At 44.3% G+C, this 25,386-nt stretch overlaps 1 protein-coding gene across 2 annotated transcripts in view; it reads right to left on the bottom strand.

The window, feature by feature from the left end:
* Positions 1 to 1,617: 1,617 nt before the first annotated feature.
* The window catches only part of CREBBP (CREB binding lysine acetyltransferase), an 84,094-nt gene continuing 60,325 nt past the window's right edge, over positions 1,618 to 25,386 (bottom strand). The window contains exons 8-31 of one of the 2 annotated variants that reach the window (XM_089683444.1): positions 23,415 to 23,561; positions 23,190 to 23,307; positions 21,835 to 22,027; positions 21,691 to 21,744; positions 20,442 to 20,569; positions 19,913 to 20,095; positions 19,145 to 19,585; positions 18,890 to 19,054; positions 17,671 to 17,854; positions 17,458 to 17,576; positions 16,205 to 16,444; positions 16,022 to 16,110; positions 15,013 to 15,093; positions 14,821 to 14,877; positions 12,022 to 12,099; positions 11,717 to 11,784; positions 11,350 to 11,500; positions 10,981 to 11,127; positions 10,708 to 10,821; positions 9,372 to 9,537; positions 8,230 to 8,397; positions 7,930 to 8,091; positions 6,092 to 6,373; positions 1,618 to 5,259 (exon numbers count right to left, since the gene is read on the bottom strand). In XM_089683444.1, coding sequence (XP_089539570.1) covers positions 3,148 to 5,259; positions 6,092 to 6,373; positions 7,930 to 8,091; positions 8,230 to 8,397; positions 9,372 to 9,537; positions 10,708 to 10,821; positions 10,981 to 11,127; positions 11,350 to 11,500; positions 11,717 to 11,784; positions 12,022 to 12,099; positions 14,821 to 14,877; positions 15,013 to 15,093; positions 16,022 to 16,110; positions 16,205 to 16,444; positions 17,458 to 17,576; positions 17,671 to 17,854; positions 18,890 to 19,054; positions 19,145 to 19,585; positions 19,913 to 20,095; positions 20,442 to 20,569; positions 21,691 to 21,744; positions 21,835 to 22,027; positions 23,190 to 23,307; positions 23,415 to 23,561 — 5,647 coding nt within the window. In that variant the 3' untranslated portion in view covers positions 1,618 to 3,147. The remainder of the gene's footprint in view (positions 5,260 to 6,091; positions 6,374 to 7,929; positions 8,092 to 8,229; positions 8,398 to 9,371; positions 9,538 to 10,707; positions 10,822 to 10,980; positions 11,128 to 11,349; positions 11,501 to 11,716; positions 11,785 to 12,021; positions 12,100 to 14,820; positions 14,878 to 15,012; positions 15,094 to 16,021; positions 16,111 to 16,204; positions 16,445 to 17,457; positions 17,577 to 17,670; positions 17,855 to 18,889; positions 19,055 to 19,144; positions 19,586 to 19,912; positions 20,096 to 20,441; positions 20,570 to 21,690; positions 21,745 to 21,834; positions 22,028 to 23,189; positions 23,308 to 23,414; positions 23,562 to 25,386) is intronic. The other variant, XM_089683448.1, reaches the window with a different exon arrangement.

Here is a 25,386-nt window from a genome sequence, read left to right as displayed (position 1 = left end):
AATCCTGTATAATATTAATATATAAATCCTGAATAATAATAATATATAATTCCTGTATAAAAATAATAACGGACACATAGGCTTTTATCAGAGTTAAACAGCAGAGTTTACGGGGCAGTTAAACGTCCCTCTCCTGAACGCAGAAGAATCGCATTCAGGAGAGGAACATTTTGGCCAAAATAATGCTAATCGTGGCAAAAACTTGTGTAAACGCATTTGCTGCTTGGGCGTTTATTCATTTCAATGGCAAGTACTCTGGCCAACAAAATGAATGAAAGCCCAAGTGCTGAACATGGTACCACGTTTACTCACTGTTGCCTCATTTAGCGTTTTTCTGCTGCCAGTAGAAAAACATTCCAGTGTACATTGAGCCAGATTTTGGTGGCATAATTAACGTGGAATGTATTGTAGGTTTCTTGCTAAAAATGATTTATCAAGTTATTATGGGTAAAGTTCTGCTTGATTTTCACTTAGTGATCCTGCCAGTAATACTTCCTGCCCTTAGATATCAATGCTCAAATTATTCTTGATGGCTTCAACTTGGTCTCCTACCCATGGGAGAAACATTTGCCCAGTAGGGGTTTAATCATAGAGAGCTCAATGTCTGATGAGCTATTAGAATGGACCAGCGCCTGGAAACATTGTGGTCAATTGGTTGGGGTAACAGATTGGGGCATACAAGCACTATCAATTTTAATTGGTTTTTGGTAAACTAAGCGCTCGGTGTAATGCATCAATGAAGCAGCGTTATCATCCTTGGCTGACCTACTCCTCTGCTCATTGCCATACTATAGGGGGGAGACAATCTGAAGCCCACAGAAAGAAATGGCGGGAGACGACATTTGTGTTCACTGCACAGGGAAGTGACAAGGACACTGCATTTCCAATAGGTATTTGATCACAGAAAAAAATATCTAATGGGCAGCACAGAGGCTAAATGGTTAGCACTTCTGCCTGGCAGTACTGGGGTCGTTGGTTTGATTCCCAACCAGAGCACCACCTGCCTGGAGTTTGCATGTTCTCCCTGTGCCTGCGTGGGTTTCCTCCGGGAACTCCTGTTTCCTCCCACACCGCAAAGACATGCTGGTAGGTGAATTTGCTCCTGTCTAAATTGTCCCTAGTATGTGTATGTATGAATGTGAGTTAGGGACCTTAGATTGTACGCCCCTTGAGGGTTAGGGACTGATGTGAATGTACAATATATATGTAAAGCGCTGTGTAAATTGACGGCGCTATATAAGTACCTGAAATAAATAAAGCAGCTGCCACATCTAAGAACTGGTAAGCCACAATATATTACATTTTGTTATAGAGTTCAGATACACTTTAATAGCCAACGTTTTTTTTTTTCCCCCTCAAACACTGTTTGGATCAATGGGAAAAATCACTGTCGTCCTTAAATATTCCCGCAAAGCCCTAAATGATCCTGGGGGGCGTAAGAATAAACTACATTGTAAAAATTTCAGTAATTTATATCAATTTTAAGCAATACTTTATATACAATTAAAAAAAAAACATGCATAGTCCAGCATACAATGTTGAAAACAGCATTTTTTTTCCATAACAAAACAAACGGGAAAGGAAGGAAAAAAAATGAAAAAACCCAGAACACTGAAGTTTTAATACCATGTACACTTTTACTCAGCATGAAAATAGCTGCTGTCAGACAGTATTCCCACCCCTTCCCTGCCAGAGGGGGTCAAAGGAGGAAGAGAATTACCCACCCCCTCTGACAGCAAAGTGGTTAACAATATCATATCGGTTAAGAAAAGCTCCCAGACGTTCTACCAGTCTGTACAATGATTCAGTCTCGGGTTTTCTCTCCCCTCGGTGCCTCTTATTTATATGTTGGGGGTGGGGGGGGGGGGGTAACAACCGGCATGATTTACACTTTTGATTGCTTGTATTTCAAAAAAAAAAAAATTTTGCTTCTGTAGTTTTTTTTCTTTTTATAAGCAGTTCCAACGTTTGGCGGGAGCCTTTTTTTGTTTCAGTTTTCACGCCCCCGACCATTAGAAAATACAAATAAAATAAAGGGGTGGGGGGAGGGCGGGATATTTCAACAAGATGGCAAAATTCAAATTGCACGGCTTCTCCCTCTGGCTTCTGTGAAAATTCTCTGTACAACGAGGGATCTGTCTGGTGGGAAGATTTGGTGGAAGAGCTTTCTTGCTGCCTGGGATTTTTATTCATTTTTTTATATAAAGGAGAAGAAAAAAAAAATATATATAACCATGAGGATGACGGTTTCTATACAGCATCCTTCCCCCCCGAAACCATCTGTCTTTACAAACGTCTTATGGAAATGCCTCCTCTCTTGGGTTTGAAGAGGATGATGTAGTTACAAGTGGTAAAAATGACCCCAAACCCCCTCCCCTAGTTTTTGTTTTAGGCTCTGCAGCTGCAGGAGGGAAAAAAAAAAAAGAAAAAAAAAGAAAAAAAAATACCCGGTAAGACAGTCCTTGCAGATGATGAAAAACCAAAAAAAAAAAAAAAAAAAACTACACACATTAGCGTATGGATGAGTTCACCCCTTCCCTGTCAGACGCAAAACTGCACCAGTCTGCCAGAGAAGGAAGCAGCGGTCCTCACGGAGTGAGCACAGAAGAGGGGGTTAAAGCCTCTTAACAAGGTTGGCCTGCTGTGTTTTGTGAGGCCGAGCAATAATTTAACAGCCCAAGGGGAGGGAGGTGACTAAATTTGGCCGCCTGGTCAGCTTGGAAAGGGAAAAAAGAAAAAAAAAAACCCAAAAGGAAAAAAAAAACAAAACAAAAGAAAAACACAAAATATGTCCAAACGCATTGAACGTCAGAGCAGCCACTGACAATGCTAGAGAAGGGTGAAGGCGATGCTCAGCAGCGCTATGCCATCCTCTCCGACAGTGTAGGGTTTGAATCTGGCAAATGGGTGGCGGTCTCAGTCCAGACTGAGGCCCTGTGTCCCTGATGTGCAGACCAGCAATGAGTACGCAAACAAAGTAAATATTAAAATAAATGTCCATGGTAAGGTGGAAGGAATGGGAGGGATAGATATTTATATATTTATATTTATATATAACAAAAGGGGCAGGGGGGGCAGATGGAGTTAAAGAGGACCCCTTTCCCTCCACCACTGCAGTTCTCCAGTTCACTGCCGGTTCGGTGGATGCTACAATCCCTCAACAAATTTTTCCAAGGTGTCCCCTGAAGTATCTCCCACAAGAGACAAGTCATTTGTGAGGGCGCCACGGTTGGGAGGGTTGAGCTGTGGAAGCATGGCGCTCTGATCAGGGTTTCCCAGGTGACCCTGGTCTAAAGAGGTGCCCATAGAAGCTGCCAAGCCTGGGTGAGGCGATCCTGTCTGTGGAGAGACATGGTGAGGAGAAGGCTGAGGCTGTACTCGGGGTGAAGGACTGGAATGTGGAGGTTGTGACTGAGGGCGGGGAGACTGGACGGGGGCAGGTGAGCGCACCTGGTTGCTTAGGGAGGTTGCAATTTGTTGGCCTGGGGGAAGATGCGTAGAAGGCGGCTGGCCTGTCAAAAGGTGTTGCTGAGGACTCATAGGGTTAGGCTGCCCAGAAGAAGCCATCTGCTGCTTGAGCTGTTGTTGAAGTCGTAATGCTTGCTGGATGCTTGGTGGTGCTCCATCGGTGCCTAGTCCTGGCTGCCCCATCTGCTGCATTTGTCCCATTGCTGCACTTGGTATGGGAAGGTGCTGTTGCATTCGCTGCTGCTGCAAAGCCTGTGACTGTGTGTATCCTGCTGGCGGCTGCTGAAACTGCCCGTGGGCTGGCATACCGCCTGCCATAACTGCAGTGCCTTGCTGTTGCTGTTGTTGCTGCTGCTGCTGCTGTTGCTGCAATATTTGCCGTCGTAGCATCTCTCGATATTGTGGGTTGTGGGCTAAGCTGGTATTGTGAGCTGAATTCATGAGGTTGATGCCTTGGCTCTGTGGGCTCATTCCTGGCTGTTGCTGAGGAACATTAGGCCTTTGCACCCCAACCTGCATGGGGTTCATACTCTGCAGGCCAGGCTGAGGATGCATACCAGGCTGCTGAGGAGGCTGCTGGGGTGCTTGCTGTGGCTGCATTCCAGGCTGGTTGGCCACGTATTTAGCAGTTCTTTGCTTTATAAAAGCAGCCATTAACTGAGGGTTCGACTTTAGGATGTTGAGCACCTGTTGCTGCTGCTGAGGAGAGCTGGGAGACTTCAAGGTTCGCAGGAGGTCTTGGAGAGCATTGGGTGATATGTTGCGAGCCTGCTGCTGGGGAACTCCTTGCAATCTAGGTCCGGCCACAGCCTGCTGGGCTGCAGCCATTTGAATTACTGGACGTTGGATATTCTGCTGCATTGAACTCTGCTGAGGCATTGGGGCTGTGGACCACTGTCCCGGCTGCATGCCTTGCATGATAGGAGGAGGAGCGATTGGACCTGGACGTGGCACATTCATACTCATTTGCGGTAATGGATTCACAGGTCCCACTGTTGGATTCACCATGCCTGGACGCACGCTAGTCATTCCCTCGATGTTAACCCGATAGAGTTGTTGTTGCTGTGCCTCCAGCTCTATCTGACGGGCAGCTGCAACAGCAGCCGGTGGGGGTTGTGTAGGCTGAGCAGGAGGGACCACAGGAAGCGAACTTGCTGGCTTTCCCTGTGATGCCACGTTGGGAGGTTGAGTCCTAGCCACACTGGGGAAGCCTGGTGAGGCCATGCCACCCGGAGAAGGTTGTGGAGCAGGCTGCGGAGTCTGTGGGGTGCTGGGTTGCTGTGTAGGTGTGCCAGGAGTGGCAGGGGTAGGGGAAGGCAGAGGCTGTTGCGGAACTGTACGCGTGTTCATAGTGGCCATACGCCGCCTCATCAGCTGGGCCTGCTGCAGCCGATGCTGGATCTGCTGCTGCCGCAACTTCTGTTTGATGTTGAGACAGAACGGTACTGGGCACTTGTTCTCCTGGCAGTGCTTGGCATGGTAACAGCATAATGCAATAAGTTGCTTGCAAACTGGACAGCCTCCATTGGTCTTGCGCTTGCATCCTTTTGTATGCTGCACAACCCTTTTCATCTTCTGGCATGAAGGCAGCGAGCAGTTGGCATTTCGGCACTGGCAGGCATGGACCAGTGACTGGATGCAGCGCTGGATGCTCAGCCGGCGGGATTCCTGAGGGCTCTTGGACTGTGCTTCTCCTTGACTGTTGTTCTCGTCGTCCAGTCCAAGACCCCACTTCACCATCTTGTGCTCATGGCTCTTGGTGTTGTAGCAGTTCACACACAGATCATAATCCTATAAAACAAGGAAATATTATTAGAACACTAGAGACACAATAAAAGCAGCATGACTTAAGTATAAAAACACTGCAGTAAAACAATATTCAGAATGAACAGGCTGCTTGTAATTACATTCTATAGCAGCTCATGTAATACCCTCTACATGGTTTACTTTTCTCGAATGCCTTCGTGTCGCTTTCATGTTTTCTCTCTTCCGGGATCATCCTATACAATATAACATAACTGATCTGTTTGGAGAACTTTGTAAACAAATATGGATTGAAATAATGCTGACTCTTAAGCTCCGCTAGAGTAATTGTAGAATTTGCACACACAGTACAATCCCTTTGGTAAAAGTGAAACATTTAGGTTACAGGTGTCAAAACACAAAGCCCGCGGGCCGAATCCAGCCCCTCCAGGCCATTTCATGTGGCCCTTGCACCTCTCCTGCAGGTACCCCCCTTGTCTCCGCTCCCACCTTGTCTCAGTAGTTGGCAGCAGAGAGGAGAATAGAACTCCTCTGCCAAATTCTGCACCTCTCAGTGCAGCTGCAGCACCCCCTCATCTCTGCCTCCCCTGGTCTCAGCATTCAGCAGACTCTGGTAACTGACTCCACTCCTCCTCTGGTCCTCCTGCAGACCCTGCACTTTCTGCTTTCTAGCTCTGCCCCCAAAGGGGGTGCATGGTGATGTTAGGGAGGGTGTGGGATTCCGGACATCTGATGTAATGGGGGGTCGGGTGCTCTGGCCATCTAGTCTTACAGATACAATCGGCCCTTTGAGGGCAACCATAATGCCGATACGGCCTGCGATGAAAGAGTTTGACACCCCTGATTTAGGCACACTCACCTCGCAGACAGTACAATGCCAGCGAGTCTCCACATGGTGCTTGCATTCATTGCAGGTGTAGACAAACCGGTCTTGGCCTTGTGTGTGCAGTTCCACCAGCATGCAGAGAGTGGACCATTTGGAGCGACGCAATGAGGAGAACTCCCAGTGCTTATCCCGGGCAAGAGTAAGGAATGCATCACGTCCATCCATCAAATCACAGCTCAGCATAGGGTCTGGATCCACAATAGGTGGGAGGGAGTTGATCACTGGGCCCGCATAGAGATGGATCACAAAAAACACCTACAGGAGAAAAATTAAATAAATAAGAGATAGGAACAATACAAACTTCTAATACATTATTATTATACAGTATTTATATAGCGCCAAAGGGTTTGCTCAGCGCTGTACAATATAGTGGGGAACAGAACATGAGACAATACAGTAACAAAACAATACATGAGGGGTTCGAGGGCCCTGCACTTTTGAGCTTACAATCTACGACATGTGAAAAATTAGCAATAAGCATATCCTGTTTTCTTATATAATTTTTATTTTTAAACTGATAAATTTTAGACCTTGACCATATCTAAGAAAACAGAAGCCACACTTGGGTCTCCCCCACCATTACAATACGCAGATCTTCTTAAGGCCCGTGGCACATTTGTGATCCTGTTAAAATGAGAACTGTAATAAATTTTATTCAGACAAAAGCTGTATGGAGTTAAAACATCATGCTTTAGGAATTAAAAGAATACAAAAAAAAAAAAAATGCAAACACAGAAATGTTTAGGCCTGCATGTGTCCGGTGTCTATTAAAGTCTAAGCTTATCATATACAAAATATGCTAACAAATATGAGTAAACAACTCAAATTGCAAAATTAGATAAAAGATAAAAATATAAAACATAATATAATCAAATCCTTGAAAATAGTAGTCTTTCAAAAAAAAAAAAAAAAAAAAAAAAAAAAAAAAAGACCCTTTATGATTAAGTCAAGTGACGAAACACGTCAAAGGGAAGTGACGTCAAGACGCACTGGAAGTTACCGGACGACCATCTTGGATCCTGGAATTCTCATTCAGTTACACAGAAGGAGCACTCCTGAGGGTCCGCAGAGGGTCTGGCTGATTATTATTATACTACTACTTTTTATATATGATGGTAATCCACCTTTAATGTTTAATAAAGATATTTTGGCTTCACATGGACTGAATCATTGCCTAGTTTCATATGGTGACATGGTTCAGAGTTTATGCATACAAAAGGAACATTAATTCATTGGTTGAGCTTATCATGGAGTGAATCATTATCTAGCCCCATTATCTAGTGAAGTTTAATGTGGACGGAGGAGTATTGAGTCATTGGCTGAGCCTATCAGGCTGTTTCTTCATTTGAATGATTACATGCTGATTTATATTCACGCTCTGGTCTGATCTCAGGAATCGCTTTGGAAGCATCTCCTTGCTGGAAGGTTTTTGTGGACTTTTTTTGAAAGACTATTTTCAAGAATTTGATTATATTATATTTTTATCTTTTATCTAATTTTGCAATTTGAGTTGTTTACTCATATTTGTTAGCATATTTTATATATGATTTATACACTTTTTGGGGTGAAAAGTGTTATGTGCGTTTAGGGTTTGCATATTTTAGTAAGGATCACGGTGTATTATTGTTAAAGTCTAAGCTTAGACTAAGAAACTATTACTCAGAAAAAGGGGCATTTCCCCATGTAGCACAGCCATCTTTTACTTGTTCAATCTCCTATGGGTTGGGCATATACCTAAAGGTTCAATGGTGTCGAAACAAAAAACACCTGCTGGACATGTCTGCTTTAGATTGCTGCTAGCATTTCCTTACCTCTTTATGTTTCTCCATAGTGGCATACAGTTTTTGGCTCAGATCATTACACACATTGGGCATGCTCGTTTTCTTCTTGTTGGCCCGGCTCATGCTGCTCTTATTCTTGTTGGTCTTCTTGTTGTTTTTCTTTTTGGCGTTCTTGCTGTCACCTTGGCAGCCCTACAAACAAGTCAAAATACAGTCATTTTTGCGTGTTCCAAAAGGAAGTAACCAGGATGTCTCCTCTGAAATGAAAAATGTCTGTGTCCCTTAAAAAATTATTTGAAAATGATGATATCAAATAATATGCAAACTCACCTCGGGGGTCTCGCAAGCTGCCGTGTTCTCTTCCTTTTTCCTCTCCTCTTCCTCCTGTTCCAGCTCCTTGATACTTTCCTCCAGCACATTAGGCCAAAAGTCACCTTCAAAATATGGAAGCTCCTTGGCACTAGTTAATCTGTCCTCAGTCGCTTGTTTAAATATGTCCTGCACAGGAGACAAAGTGTTAGTCAGATATGATTGGTTTATTTACCAATTCAATGTTTTTAAAGTGGATGTAAAGGCTTAAGGTTGTTTGTTGCCTTCATGCATTCTGTTCATGAAGGTAAAAAAATCTGTGTGCCTGGCCCGATAATATTTTTCTGAGCTGCATCGCAATCTAGTGATGTGAACGAGAGCCTCAGCCCTCCAGTGATTCTCCCTCCTCATTGGCTCCTGCTGATGTCAATCATAGCCAGGGGGCCTATGAAAAGGGAGGGAGCAGGGCCAAGCTGTGGCTGTGTGTGTGAATGGACAGGCAGAGCAGCAGCTCGGGTATCCCAATAGCAGGCTTCTTGGGGGCATTTGGCAGGAGCATTGGTGATGAGGATCGGGGCTGCTCCGAGCAGTGGTTTTGTTTGATTTTTTTTTTTTTTTGTTTGTTTGTTTTTTTTTTTAAATGTCTTTAATACCACTTCAACTAAATAGGCATGACCCTAATTTACCCCCCCCCCCCTCCTTTAATTGCACATCCTAGCATTATTAATTTCTTTTCAATTATTGTTGCAATGAGAGATTACTTACAAGATATCACCAGGCTACATCTCTGAAGAGCTGTTTCCCCCACACATAGTGCAAGCAGACTTTTGGGATCAAGGGCAACAGTTTTTTTTTTTGCTGGGAAAGAAGTAGCACACGTAGATATGGTCAGGGACATGCAGAGAGGTGGAGTTCTGCAGTCCAGCAGAGGAGATCTCAGATGCAAATGATAAAGCTGCTTTGTGTTTAGGTGCAGCAGGGGAATTATTGCCAACAGGGAATTGGGAGATAAATGCGCTTCTTGCAGGATTTTTAGGCATTATTCTGTATGTCGACTTTTTAAAAGGAATAAAAAACATGGAGAAATGTGCATGCATTGGAGAGAGGTTACTTTATGTGTATTTTTTTGTCCAGACATACACCTAAAAACAGCTTTTACATACTTTGTAGTCATGGATGATGCGCTCTGCAAAAGCTTTGTCCAGCATCTTCTTGTACCACTCCTGTAAACGCTTGGGTTTGGGAATCTTCTGATCAGGTGGGTGGCAGTGAAAGATGTAGTCATCCCCTTCACTTGGTGGGCAGGCCCAAATGTGCCCTGTCACATAGCTGAATGGACAAAGATTTTTAAAAATGAAAAAAGTTATAGATCTACATAAAGTGCATCCCTTAAGTAATACATGTGTACATGCTCAGATACTTATCACACTTTACATAAATGACTTTATCCATTGGGTCCTTTAATTTCTAAACAAACCTTTTTTAACCACTTCCCGACCGGCCGTTGCATATAAACGGCCGGATGGTGGCAGTGCAGGGTCGGGTAGCCGTTTATGAACGGCCTCCCAGCACCCTGCTTGTGCGCGCTCCCTGGGAGCGTGCAGCACCGCGATCCGGTGCCCGCTGTGTCCTCCGGACACAGTGAAACACCGATCGTCGGACGGGACCTCTGTACGAGGTCCCGATCATGTGATCACTGATTGGCCAATCAGTGATCACATGCAAAGTAGTAAGCAAGATGTCACTTGTGACATCATTGCTTACTATGTGTGAAATCTGTGAATGATCACAGAGGTCACATGGTACAAGGCTATTCACAACAGCCTTGTACCATGTGACAAGCTGTGACCAATCACAGCTCACTCAGTACTTCTCAATGAGTGCAGGAATGCACACAGAGAGAAAGAGAAATGATTGCTTTTACATCCTATATGGGTGTAAAAGCAATCAGTGTAAAAAAAAAAAAAAAAAAATCTTCGTCACCCCCCACAAGTAGTACAGTGTCACCATGGTGACACTGTACTGCTAGGGTGATAGTATGTAAAAAAAATAAATAAATAAAAAATAATATAAAAAAATAAAATAAAAATGTAAAAAAAAATGTTTAAAAATTATAATTTTTGGTTATAAACTAATTTTTTTTTTTTTAAATTTTACTAAAAAGATAACGGAATAAATTTTGGCAAAGATTTATGATGAAATATTATTTATTTGCAAAATTTTATAAAAAAAAAAAAAACACTTTTGTTCAAAATTTTTGGACTTTTTCATTTACATAGCAAAAAAAATAAAAATCCCAGCGGTGAATAAATACCACCAAAATAAAGCTTTATCTGTCTCAAATAAATGGTAAAAAATTAATTTGGGTACAGTGTTGCATGACTGCACAATTGTCATTCAAAGTGTGATAGCGCTGAAAGCTGAAAATTGCCCTGGTCAGGAAGGGGGTAAAAGTGTCCGGTCTGGAAGTGGTTCAAAGATAGAGGAACAGAGATTTACCCGAGTTTCTTCACATATTCCAAATACCCGATGAGAATCTCATGGTAGACTGCTGTACGGAGGCTTCGCGGTCGGAAGAAGTGAATACTGTCCAGATATGAGATGTACACACGTCTGCAGAAAGACACAGATTCAGGTTTTAAAAAGGCATATACATAGGGATGCAAATTATTTTGCGATTTGGTAGTAATAAAGAGAACAAAGATCCAGAAAGTTGTAGGGCATTGAGATTGGCAGTATTATGGGCCATTATTACAGAAAAAGTGTGGTCACCTGGTATTGGGAAGAGGACAATCTGATCCATATTCCTGAACATGCATGCCAAAGAAGCACACATCCACTCCATCAATCTCCTCAAAGGCAAAAAGTGCCTTAGTGCGGTACGGGAAGGATTCTGGCATCTCGCCCGTGTCCACAAACCTGCGAGAAGATTAGAATTAGAACCAAGATCAAGAAGCTATCAAGTTGACTATCAAGACAAGAACTCCAGAAGCATGTACATAGAAAAAGGGAAGAGTGGCCCAAAAAAAAAAAATGAAAAAATTGTCATGCATATCTGGAAAATTCTCACTTTGCAAAGGTTAGAAATCCTGCTCAATGTTTGATGGCAACATGCAAAATAAATTCCTTGGTAATGCATACCTGGATTTCATGCCAGGCTTGACTTCCACCGTCTTATCAGAACTGGCTACCACCCTGACTGACACCTCTCCAGACTCTGGGTGGTTCTGCCGCCTTAGGAATTTGTTCACGCGATCCTCAAGGTGATTTCCTAGTCGGGTCGTTTGAAGCCCTGAAGAAAACGATTAATGTAAGATTGACGAAAACAAAGGAAAAACACAAATAAAGACCAAAGAAATGCAGCCAAAAACACATGTGTGGTAAATTTCAGTAAGCAAAGCAAAAATCAGACTTTTATTCTCAGGGTTACAGATTTGTAAAGATGTACAAAAAAACAAACAAAACACCCCCCCCCCCCCCCAAAAAAGAAAAACAAAATGTTACTCACTCTTTGCACAGAATTTATTTTCTTTACGAGTCCGTCCAGTTTTCTTTAAACAGTTATCACAGACAAATCTATGTGAGAAAAGAAGAAGTGAATAGTTTTTATTTTATGTTTGAAATCCTTTTTGCTATTCTGTTGCAAAATAATTAAGCAAGAAGAGGGGCTTTGTGCAGATCATACATTACTATACCTGGATCTTTAGGTTTACTCTGCCTGCCGACTGCCTGTTCATGGGCCACAGCCCTGTAGATGGTGTACAGATCACATAACTCACAGTCTAACTGCATGTTTACAAGGATTGAACTTACCCAGATGGCCAAATGATATCATAATGAAGGACGCAGATCTGATGCATCTTTCTGCCACATTCTTTGCAATCCACAAACCTGATGTAAAAAGAAAGTAACAGAATGTTCACCTTCCTCAGGAATAATATTTGACCACTGACACCACTCAATGAGCCTGCAAATGTGTGTAGATGTATATAATGATCAAAAGGCCCAATTATTGAAAAGGCAGACAATATTTTAGGAAATAGAATAAAATGTTACTAAAGGCAGACATTTTTTTTTAAATTAAAACATACATGTTATATTCACCTGCTCTGTGCAGTGGTGTGGCACAGAGCAATTCCGATCCTTCTCTTCTCAGGTCCCCCGCCGGAGATCCTGGCTCCTACCCTTCTTTGTGTGTCCCCATAGCAAGCGATTTGCTATGGGGACAAACGCTGTGTGCTCGCTCCTGACCTGGGTGTGTACGAAGCTTTGCTCCATAGACACAGACAGACACGGACTAAGCCCCACCACCTTCACTTCTTCTTCAGCACACTTGATTGATAGCAGCAAGAGCCAATGACTCCTGCTGCTGCTCAGGTCCCTGTGTGAAGAGGAAAGCGAGGGGAGAGGAGACGCAGCCGGGAAGAGGAAAGCGAGGGGAGAGGAGACGCAGCCGGGAAGAGGAAAGCGAGGGGAGAGGAGACGCAGCCGGGAAGAGGAAAGCGAGGGGAGAGGAGACGCAGCCGGGAAGAGGAAAGCGAGGGGAGAGGAGACGCAGCCGGGAAGAGGAAAGCGAGGGGAGAGGAGACGCAGCCGGGAAGAGGAAAGCGAGGGGAGAGGAGACGCAGCCGGGAAGAGGAAAGCGAGGGGAGAGGAGACGCAGCCGGGAAGAGGAAAGCGAGGGAAGAGGAAAGCGAGGGGAGAGGAAAGCGAGGGGAGAGGAGACGCAGCCGGGAAGAGGAAAGCGAGGGGAGAGGAAAGCGAGGGGAGAGGAGACGCAGCCGGGGAGAGGAAAGCGAGGGGAGAGGAGACGCAGCCGGGGAGAGGAAAGCGAGGGGAGAGGAGACGCAGCCGGGAAGAGGAAAGCGAGGGGAGAGGAGACGCAGCCGGGAAGAGGAAAGCGAGGGGAGAGGAGACGCAGCCGGGAAGGGGAAAGCGAGGGGAGAGGAGACGCAGCCGGGAAGGGGAAAGCGAGGGGAGGGGAGGGGAAAGCGAGGGGAGGGGAAAGCGAGGGGAGGGGAAAGCGAGGGGAGGGGAGGGGAAAGCGAGGGGAGGGGAAAGCGAGGGGAGGGGAGGGGAAAGCGAGGGGAGGGGAGGGGAAAGCGAGGGGAGGGGAGGGGAAAGCGAGGGGAGGGGAGGGGAGGGGAAAGCGAGGGGAGGGGAGGGGAAGGGAAAGCGAGGGGAGGGGAGGGGAGGGGAAAGCGAGGGGAGGGGAGGGGAGGGGAAAGCGAGGGGAGGGGAAAGCGAGGGGAGGGGAAAGCGAGGGGAGGGGAGGGGAGAGGAAAGCGAGGGGAGGGGAGAGGAAAGCGAGGGGAGGGGAGAGGAAAGCGAGGGGAGGGGAGAGGAAAGCGAGGGGAGGGGAGAGGAAAGCGAGGGGAGGGGAGAGGAAAGCGAGGGGAGGGGAGAGGAAAGCGAGGGGAGGGGAGAGGAAAGCGAAGGGAGAGGAAAGCGAAGGGAGAGGAAAGCGAAGGGAGAGGAAAGCGAAGGGAGAGGAAAGCGAAGGGAGAGGAAAGCGAAGGGAGAGGAAAGCGAAGGGAGAGGAAAGCGAAGGGAGAGGAAAGCGAAGGGAGAGGAAAGCGAAGGGAGAGGAAAGCGAAGGGAGAGGAGATGCAGCCGGGAAGAGGAAAGCGAAGGGAGAGGAGATGCAGCCGGGAAGAGGAAAGCGAGGGGAGAGGAGATGCAGCCGGGAAGAGGAAAGCGAGGGGAGAGGAGATGCAGCCGGGAAGAGGAAAGCGAGGGGAGAGGAGATGCAGCCGGGAAGAGGAAAGCGAGGGGAGAGGAGATGCAGCCGGGAAGAGGAAAGCGAGGGGAGAGGAGATGCAGCCGGGGAGAGGAGATGCAGCCGGGAAGAGGAAAGCGAAGGGAGAGGAAAGCGAAGGGAGAGGAAAGCGAAGGGAGAGGAAAGCGAAGGGAGAGGAGATGCAGCCGGGAAGAGGAAAGCGAAGGGAGAGGAGATGCAGCCGGGAAGAGGAAAGCGAAGGGAGAGGAGATGCAGCCGGGAAGAGGAAAGCGAGGGGAGAGGAGATGCAGCCGGGAAGAGGAAAGCAAGGGGAGAGGAAAGCAAGGGGAGAGGAGATGCAGCCGGGAAGAGGAAAGCGAGGGGAGAGGAGATGCAGCCGGGAAGAGGAAAGCGAGGGGAGAGGAGATGCAGCCGGGAAGAGGAAAGCGAGGGGAGAGGAGATGCAGCCGGGAAGAGGAAAGCGAGGGGAGAGGAGATGCAGCCGGGAAGAGCAAAGCGAGGGGAGAGGAGATGCAGCCGGGAAGAGGAAAGCGAGGGGAGAGGAGATGCAGCCGGGAAGAGGAAAGCGAGGGGAGAGGAGATGCAGCCGGGAAGAGGAAAGCGAGGGGAGAGGAGATGCAGCCGGGAAGAGGAAAGCGAGGGGAGAGGAGATGCAGCCATGCAGAGCACTGATCTCTTCTCCCCTTCCTTCCTCTTCACACAGGGAAGGGGGAGCATAGGCAACGTAAAAATGTTTTTTACCTTAATGCAAGCAATGCATTAAGGAAGAGACTTTTTTAGAATTAGTATCACTTTAAAATGTGGCTCACAGTAGACATTACACAGTACTACTTGTCAAGAGAAAAAGAAAAAAAAAACAAAAAACTACTCACGGTTCAGGGTCCAGCATGTCATTTTTCTTTTTCTCAAACTGATCTTTGGAGATTGTTCTGTGTAAAGAGAATATTATTAAAGATACAGTTCAATTACAGTTCCCATTCCCAAAGATGCAAAAAGAGTTGGGCATGGATAAAGTGCATTATTAAGTCTAAAGGGGTCACCCAGGGCACAGTGTAGCCACTTACGTTTGAGGCTGGGAAGGATCCTCTCCTAATGTGACATTATCCCCTTGAATCTCTGTGAAACACTTTTCACAGAAGTGATACCTGAGGGAAAAGAAATGGAACATCAACACAAGCACCTTTTAACAACAAGTTTGCATGCATTCCTTGTGATAAAAATAAGTGATTCAATTTTGTTTTAAAGGGACAGTGCAAAAAAAAGAAAAAAAAAAAAAAAAAAAGGTTTACTGTGCCCCCATCCCCCATGCTCGCACATAGTGGTGAACACATACGTAGGCCATGCCCACATATGTAAACTGTGTTCAAAAACCACACACATGAGGTATCGCCACGAACGTGCAATAATTCTCGCACTAGACCTACTCTGTAACGTTACACTGCTAACCTGCAGACATTTTTAAAGCATCACCCATGGAAATTTTTAAGTACTGCGGTTTGCTGCCATTCCACGAGCATGAGCAATTTTAAAGCCTGACATGTTGGGTATCTATGTATTCGCCGTACCATCCTCCTTCATATTTTACAAAAAAATGGGGTATATATTGTGGGTTTTTTTTTATTATTTAAATCAAAAGTGTATTTTTTTTATAAAAACTATATATTTTTAAACACTGCGCATTTCGGTTTTCGGCCAAGTGCATTTTGAATTTTCAGTTTCGGTGCACCACTACTTCTAATCCAACCGAGACCAAGATGGCAGCTTACATGGCTGTAAAATTGGATGGAAGGGTTTAATACCACTAGGGTCTCTTCTGTTCCAAAAAAAATCCTCGCTGTCAGTGGTTTTAAAAAAAAACAAATGATTTCAATACCACTTTAAATGTTGACATTATAAATATAATTTAAAGTACATTAATCTTTTTTAAACTTGTGTGGTAGGAGCTTAAGATATACTGGACTTCTCTTCAACTGGTCATACAGATTTTGCCCATGTTTAGAGCACAACAAATAACTGCTGAAAACCTGGTTCGTATGTTTTGACTGGTCTCTAATAACACAGACTGAAGGTTACCTGTTCTGATAGCTGAAGTAGGCAGCATCACGAGGGATGGTACACAGCTGTTTCCCATAACAGCATAACGTCTGTGGTGAAAATTCAAACTGGCAGCAAAAACAAAGAGGTAAAATGAGTTCCACGTTCCCTCCGTTCAATGCAGGGAAACAACATGCCTTTTTATATATATTCAGGTTTTACCTTTCGGCCACAGCAGTAACCAAGAGACTGCATGACAGGATCAATCTCCTGCTCAAACACCTCTGCCAGCTTGGTGCAGTACTTGTAAACCCGGGAGGTCTTGCGATTATACAACCAGGCATTGTTAAACATCAGCCATACATCGTCCACGTACTGCCAAGGCTCTTGGTACTGCCCCGTATCAAGCTTCCTCTTGATAGTGGATAGGTCCATGGGGTTTTTCACAATGTCAAAGTAATCCTGTAATACATGGAGGCATCACCATACTGCAAGTCCTAGATCAGTGGTTCTCAACCTGGGGGTTGAACGACCCTTTCACAGGGGTCGCCTAAGACCATTGGAAAACACATATTTCCGATGTGTAAAAAGCAGCTACTGTGTTGAAAGCAGCTACTGTGTTAAAAGCAGCTACTGTGTTAAAAGCAGCTACTGTGTTAAAAGCAGCTACTGTGTTAAAAGCAGCTACTGTGTTAAAAGCAGCTACTGTGTTAAAAGCAGCTACTGTGTTAAAAGCAGCTACTGTGTTAAAAGCAGCTACTGTGTTAAAAGCAGCTACTGTGTTAAAAGCAGCTACTGTGTTAAAAGCAGCTACTGTGTTAAAAGCAGCTACTGTGTTAAAAGCAGCTACTGTGTTAAAAGCAGCTACTGTGTTAAAAGCAGCTACTGTGTTAAAAGCAGCTACTGTGTTAAAAGCAGCTACTGTGTTAAAAGCAGCTACTGTGTTAAAAGCAGCTACTGTGTTAAAAGCAGCTACTCTGTTAAAAGCAGCTACTCTGTTAAAAGCAGCTACTCTGTTAAAAGCAGCTACTCTGTTAAAAGCAGCTACTCTGTTAAAAGCAGCTACTCTGTTAAAAGCAGCTACTCTGTTAAAAGCAGCTACTCTGTTAAAAGCAGCTACTCTGTTAAAAGCAGCTACTCTGTTAAAAGCAGCTACTCTGTTAAAAGCAGCTACTCTGTTAAAAGCAGCTACTCTGTTAAAAGCAACAGTATTGGAGGTAAAACAACACTTCATGAATTATAATTACTGGGTAAATAATTTTATGGTTGGGGGTCACCACAACATGAGGAACTGTATTAAAGGGTCTCGGCATTAGGAAGGTTGAGAACCACTGTTCTAGATCAATGTCCTAATGTGCTCTAGTGACACCTACAGGTAAAATGAAGCTACAGAAACATAAAAAAAAAAAGAACCGCTAACAGATACTGTACAGCTATCACTAGCAAATCCTTTATTATAAATATATTCTGCTCACAGGGATTCCCAGTAGCTGTGGATCAACAGGCTGTCTGAAAGGTAGAGACTCTGGATCTTGTCGATATAGTGCTTCTAATGTGGGCATCAGTGCCTGCCGCAGCTCTTCTGGCTTAAATACTAAAATAAACACAGAATAAAAAGTTAGAATAATTAGCTGCTGCAATTGTATAGGTCTGCTATGAACATACAAGGAAGCCCAGCAATGACGTACTCTTCTTGCGTGGCTGAGAAGGTGAAGTGGATGGAGGGGTAGTGTTGTTGCTGGTGGCCTCCTCCTCCTCTTTAGTCTCAGTTTTAACCTCTGGCTTCTTTTCCTCAACCTCCATTGGTTCTGCTTTTACCTCGGTACCCTCAGGCGGGGCTTCCTTTACTGGTGCGGGAGCCTCCTCCTCAACCTGCACCACAACGGGAGAACAAAGGAGTACATTAGGCGGAAAGTAATCAAATTATTTATTTATTGCAGGTACTTATATAGCGCCATCAATTTACGCAGTGCTTTTACACACACATATATATATATATATATATATATATATATATATATATATATATATATATTTGTACATTCACATCGGTCCCTAACCCTCAAGAGGCGTACAATCTAAGGTCCCTAACTTACATTCATACATACACATACTAGGGACAATTTAGACAGGATCCAATTCATCTACCAGCATGTCTTTGGAGTGTGGAAGGAAACCCACGCAGGCACAGGGAGAATATGCAAACTCCAGGCAGGTGGTGCTGGGGTTGGGATTTGAACCAACTACCCCAGTACTGCCAAGCGGAAGTGCTAACCATTTAGCCACTGTGCTGTCCTATGGGTTAGTATCCAAGATGGGCATGCTACCATATTAAGGTCTCACAATCAATCACAATGGATTTTTGCCAGGCTTGTTACAAAATAAATACAGGCAAAAATTGCAACACTGCATATACTGTGCACACTCATAACTATGAAGCAGGTCTGATTGGGATTACTGAGGCAGGCCATAAATTTGGCATCCCCTTGTCTGTGACACACAAAGGAGATTTTTTTTTTAAACTTTGGCTACTGTGTGTGTCCACTCATTTCTCCTCTGCACACTATATTAAAACACTTGTGAACACTGACAAATGTTAAAAAAGAGAATGGGCAGAGATCAGATGATTTAAAAAATTTGAAAAATAAAATAAAAACATTCTAAAAATATTAATTTAATTCTTATTTACACTGGAGTTTATCATTATATTTGTGGTATGACAATAACCTAAGACAGTCGAGCCAAATCAAAGACTTCCACACAGCTATTGCATTCAGTTAATTGCTTTCCAATTGAGAACACGGTATGCTAGGACCCAGCTGAATTATAAAAGTTGGATCATTTCATTAGCATTTGCTAAAGACCAAGTCAAAGTTCGTCACAATCTGTACTGTTGCCAGTGTTCACCTCAGGTTTTGGCTCTGCCACAGGCTCGCAAGGCTCCGGTTCCTCCATCTTGATCTCTTGCTTGACCTCCATCATTGGGTGATCAGGGGCTGACGGGTTGTCGGTGCTAGCGACTGAGGCAGGTGTGGGCACCCGGTTTTCAACACTTGCAGCAGGCTGAGATAACTGGAATCAAAGCACGACATTTTTTAATTAGTCCTCAGTAAAGAGTCCACAGCAGTTAAGTGTCACCTCTATAGAAACACAGTAACTTACTGGAGTGCCAGGGGCTGCCGCATGTACGGATGTTGGTTGCAGCGGCGCTGGTTGTGGTGTCGGCACAGACTGACTGGTCACAGGAGTAGGAGGCTGTGGAGTGAGCTGAGACTGAGCAGCCGCTTGTACAGTTGGGGTGCTCTGTGTCTGCATGGAATTGGGGACGGAGCCAGGTGTCGGCGTTGGTGTCTGTCCAGCTGGGGGCAGCGGAGTGGAAGGCTGTGCAGGTGCTGCTGGCTGTGGTGGAGTCCTGCTAGTCGGTGGTGGATGTTGTGTTGGGTGCTGGACAGGGGGCATGCCAGCAGCTGAAGCATTGACTGGAGGTGGTGTCTGATGGAGGGGAGATTGGGAGAGAGCTGGCCTTGGAAGCTGACTTGTTTGTGGTCCCAACAAGTTCATGGAGTTGCTGATTGGTAAAGACGCGGCAGGTGCCTGTCCCTGCTGCACAGCAAAAAAACAAAAAAACAAAAAAAAACATTGCATTATACTGATGAATACATTACATAGAACTTCATGCACACACACCCCATCATTCCACGAATCAGAGAAACTCACAACCATTATCTTCCAGTTATACACGCTAAAACTAAACTGGTCAGAAGCAGCTAAGCAAATAGTAGGATGTCTGAACACAGAGAACATGCTAACTCCATGAAAATAAGTCCCTGCTGGGAACTGAATCAGAACTCAATGTCACAGTGCTGATTATTTATCCATTCCAACACCAATTATTCTTCCTTCTTGTTCACAACCAAGAAAATTCCTTACCTGTGATACAGCTGCCGCTGCCCCTGCCTGTCCGAGGGCCACTCCAAGTCCTCCAGTATTTGTTGGGAACTGCCCTTGCGGCAAGAATTGATTTTGTGTCTGTGCTGGACCCATCAAGTTATTGGCATGTGTTCCCATCATGTTCTGCGGCTGGGACATGCGGGAAGGAGACATCGCTGCCATCTAGGGAATCACCAACAGCAATTTCAAAAGAGGATTCCATGGAATAAAATATTTTGTATGCTCAGGCATGAGAACAACGCTAATATTTTAGCATTTTGTTCCCCCCCAAGTCGTAGAGAATCTGGCCAAGATTGAGTTGAAACCTACATTAAATGTCGACTATGTCTAACCTTGGAGCCAGAATTGATTTTTAACGAGCCAAGGGACCTCCAATTCCACAGGCAAAAGAAAAAAAAAAAAAAACAAACTAAAAAATACTAAAGCACCAGCTTCTTTACAATGCTACCTTGCTCTAAGATCTACTGGGCTCTTGTCTAGACACTGTAACACTGGCAGGGGTACTCACAGCTGGCACTGAGCCCATGTTGTTCATCTGCGTGGGGTGGTTGAGTGGGGATGCTGCACGAGGTCCCATTGGGCCAGAAGGAAGCTGTACATTTCCCAAGGGCATGCTGTTGAACTGGTTCATTCCTGCTGTGTTTGAAAAGAAAAACAAAATTTAAATAGATGGTAGACTAAAAATGAACATATTTTGACCTGCTGCAGAAAGACTGAATGACAGCTATTAGAAAGTCTTTGTGTTTTACTTGGTAGAGATGCGCAAATTTCAAGCTCCTGAAATCAGGGTCAGATCCTTGTAATGTTTGCTGGTAACTTCAGAGACTATGCTGTGCACAACATATACAAGTCTGTATCTCAAAGCTTGGACTATGCTACACACGATTTGTGCAAGTGACACGCAGGTGGCCCATAAAAAGTGCCATCTGATTAAACACTTAATACAACAAACATGCTAAAAGTCTATAAAATGTTAAGTTCATATAGGAGCACAGTATGGTAGGTGAATAGGGCACTCCTACTAGACAGCATTAGAATCTACATGCAAAGAACTCTGGTCTCAGTCTAGAGAACAAAATTCATGTGTCTCAGGCCTAAATATTCAAGAGTATTCTGAAAGAAGTAAAAAAAAAAACAAAAAAAAAAAGAAAAACATCTACCAGAGGCTAAAGCTAGTAAGTTACAAATCTGAGCTTCATTTCCCATACTATTCACCAGAATATAGAAGGCCATAGAGTGAATGCCCTGATTACAGGAGGAAAAACATTAGGCAGTTTTATTCCTCTCTAGGAAAGCCCTCCCATGAAGGCCTGTAGGTAGAAGACACTGTAGACTGTTTGGACTGCATCTGCATCTTATCTTTTGGAAGAAACTGCTCTTGAAATGAAAATTCTTTCAGCAAGTGAAGCCATCTTATTATTATTATACAGGATTTATATTGTACAAAATATTTGCACAGTGCTTTACAATATAAAAAGGGAGACAGTATAATTACAATACAATTCAATACAAGAAGAATCAAGAGGGCCCGGCTTGCTAGAGCTCTTATGCACAATAATCATGGGCTACCAGAAACGCAGGATTGCTGGAATAGGAGTTGGGGGTGGGGTGGGGTTCCCACTGGGGGGCAAGGCTGCTCTCATCCGAGTTATCTCCACTGCTACTCCCAGACCATAAGGTGACATCCGGCCCACTACCTAAACCAAATCTCTCTATTAGAAGGAAAACTGATAGAAATATATAGGAACATGCATTACCTGAAGCCATTGGCATTCTATTCATGGACACTGAAGACATTGGGAGAGGGCCATCTAAAAAGATGGAAGAGAGACAGTTAAGTACAAAATTTATTCACAAGAGCTTTCCTTCTACTAGAACGTCATCAACCATGCTTTACTTACTGGCTGGTCGGACAGCCTGTGCTTGGCCTAGTGCAGCAGCTGCAGCCTGTGGAAGAGCCGGTGCCTGTGTTCCAGGTGTCTGTAAGGCCTGATTTCCCATAATCCCTTGTTTCTGCAGCCGAGACCTTCGCTTCTCCTCCAGTTCCTTTTGGATTTTGTATATCTTCTCTGCCAGTAAATGGTAGTACTCATCCTGGATGAAAGGCAAATACAATGAAGTAAGTGGACCAAAACAAGCTAAATGTAAACTTTCTCACACTTTCTACCTACTCTGCATAAAGTTTCTTGATTACTTTTCTTTTCTTCTTTGCTATGTTGGGTACTAAACCTGCCCACTTTCTCCAGCCACTGTTGATCTGACATCCTCTAGGTGGACATAAAATGCATGCTTGTTATCTTCTGGTTGTGTATAGTGCAACCTGCTATTGCAGCAAAGCACGTAGAGCCCACAAAATCTAATTTCCTATTCAAATGTAAACCCGCCAAGAGTAATTGGGTGGAATGGCACAAGGGTTCCGTCAATGTCAACATCCTTCTGAAAAGGACAGCTGCCCTGGCTCTCAGGCTGACCCCGTGAACCTAGTACTCAACCTTCCAGAAACATATGGACCATTACACCCAATATTTTATACTATATTAGATTCCACAGTAAATAGAACCTTCTTTTTGGTACACTTCTTCATTACGTTACTTAAAGCGGAGCTCCACGCAAAAGGGGAAGTTCCACTTTAAGGACTGCTCCCCCACTCCCCATTAAGGATTGGCACCTTTGGGGGGCGGTACCCGAATTTGACAGGTACCCACTGCCACTTCCAGTCCAATTGCCCAGGTGTCCTCCCTCCCCGTTGTCTTTTGGGACACGTGACAGGTCCCAGAAGACTACAGGACCATTCATGAAGCGCAGCGCTACTCGCACATGGGTACCCGGATGTGAAGCCGCAAGCTATCACAGCCGGGTGCCCACACTGAAGATGCCGGCCTCCTGGAATACAGGACAGCCGGTGAAACAGGCTGCGGGGGACACACCACGGGACAGGTAAGTGGCTGTTTTTTTAAAAGTCCGTAGCTACAGTTTTTTGTAGCTGCTGACTTTTATTTTTTGACAGGTGAGTGGAACTCCGCTTTAATTTCATAAAAAATGCCCTGGTCCAAAAAAAAAATTTTTATCAACAGAAAAAAGTGACTGGCCGATGCTGTAGGTAGTTACTGTGCGTGGTGACCACCACACCATGCATGTTTTACCTCCCTCTAGCCTACGGCCAGATGATCTAAATACAATTAAGACAGTGTCGTTTATTGTGACTCAACAAAAAGGCTTTGCAGTGACCACCAGGACACCCCTGGACAATACATACCCTGCTGTTGGCAGACTCATACATGTCACCCTCAACCTTCCTAGCGTAAGCCACTAGGTTTTCCATGCGCCGATCTTTCAAGGCTGCTGGGTCAGGAGTGGGGAAGATTGCTTGCACACTGTAGTAAGAAGAAATGGTATACAATATTCAGCATTGTAAAACAGTATAATTCACATGTTACAACTCTATCATCCCCCCCAAATCATCTGCGTGTGATTCACTTACAGTTTGTGGACAAGATGGTTTCGAAGATCCTGAGTCACGTGTTCATGCCAGGCTTTTCTCACCCCTGTTGTAGAAGGTGGCGCCGCAGTAGGCATAGTACTCAAGTTCCCAACATTACTGGGGTTGGTGCCATCGTTCAGTAAAGAACTGGAATGGGAAAAAACATCCACAGAGATCAGTTACGTACATTTTTAATGAAGCTTTACTGGGACACTACTGAGTCGCTGAGATTACAAAGGACCTATCTTCTGTATAATAATAGCGAATGTAATCCCTCTCTGTAGACCACATGAACCCTTTAACCACTTGCCCCTCCAGAGGATTTATCCCCCTTCCTGACCAGGCCATTTCTTGTGATAAGGCGCTGCGTTACTTTAACGGACAATTGCTTGGTCATGCAACGTTGTACATAAATTAAATTTAAGTCATTTTTTTCCCAGAAATAGAGCTCTCTTTCGGTGGTATTTGATCACCTGAGCGGTTTTTATTTTTTGCGCTATTAACTAAAAAAGACCGACAAATTTGAAAAAAAAAAAAAATCTATTTTTGACTTTTTGCATTAAAACATATCCAGTAAAAAAATGTTAAAAATAAAAATTCTTAAATTTAGGTCAAAAAGTATTCTGCTACATGTCTTTGCTAAAAAAAAAAAAAAAAAAATCCCAATATGTGTAAATTAATTGGTTTACATTAAAGTTATGGGGCCTACAAATGGCGGTATATATACTGGAATTTGTATTTTTATTGCAGGACTGCGGCGGCATTCCAAATCTGGGTGGGAACCGACTAACTGCCACTGGCACAAATACAGTGATCAGTGCTAATAAAAAGCACTGTCACAGTACTAATGACAGTGGGCAGGATGGGGTTATTATCTGGGGCAATCAAAGGGTCAACAGTGCGCTAAGTTAGTGTTTTACATAATGTGCTTTGTGTGTTTTACTATGTAGAGAAGCTGCTTTTTATTGCCCTGCTGTGCAGAGTAATACAAAGCAGCCCGTTTCCCCTGTTCCTGCTGACAGGGGAGAGATTTGTGTTTACACACACACAGACCTCTCCTCTGTCAGCTGCACTGACGATCGCAGAGTCCCGGCCAAGAATAGGGAGACGAGGAGCCAATAGCAGCACGGATATGGAGCATGTGCGCCCCCTACCCAGAAATGCAAATTTTATATATATATAAAAAAAATGTATACACACAAACACACACACACACACATATATATATATACACATACACACATATACACATACACACATTTTGCGCGTCCCTGCCACCCTGTAGCAGTACTTCTGCTATAGGGCAGTCAGGAAGTGGTTAATATGGCAAATTAAACAAGCAAGTCGTTCCACAAAGTAATCATCATTTAAGCAAAGTGTTTGCGTGCTTGTAGCCAGTTTCTAGTATCAAAACATGCTCAATGACTGAGAATGCTGATTGTCAATCTTCCTGGCATTCAGCACAGACTTTATATTCCTCGTCATACTGCCAGTTGCATTTTATATTGCTCTGATACTATGAGGCCAAAAGGTGAAAAAAATGCAGCAGTAATGGTACACAGTAGTTTAGCCTTTACCTAGACTATCAATTAAAATACCTTAATCAATATCAAGTAGTAGTAATTCCATTTTGGACTGACAAGGCTAATAGCTGTTTTGGGGTATCCAAGTCAACACCGGCCATATCTTGGATCAGCAAGTCTGTTACCAGACAGGACAACTGTAGCTCTTATGCCTTTGCACTCCAAAATGTTCTGTCAGCTGTTGTGTCAGGGGTTCTTGTGGATTGAATTAAAGTACATCTAAAACCATTTTTTTTCCACCTTTGATAGAGTAGGAAGGTAAAAAAAAAAAATATGGGAATAAATCCACTATAAAAAACAACCCTAAACAAGCTTTTTCTACATTACCGCTTTGAAAGAAAAAAAAGTTGATAGGTCTGCAGCATGTAAATCTCAGTGACCCAGTCCAG

Source organism: Staurois parvus, unplaced genomic scaffold (genome assembly GCF_062004578.1).
Source record: "Staurois parvus isolate SC_StPar_1 unplaced genomic scaffold, SC_StPar_1.0 ptg000018l, whole genome shotgun sequence".
Taxonomy (NCBI): Eukaryota; Metazoa; Chordata; class Amphibia; order Anura; family Ranidae; genus Staurois; species Staurois parvus.
This window is presented reverse-complemented; position numbering and strand designations above follow the sequence as displayed.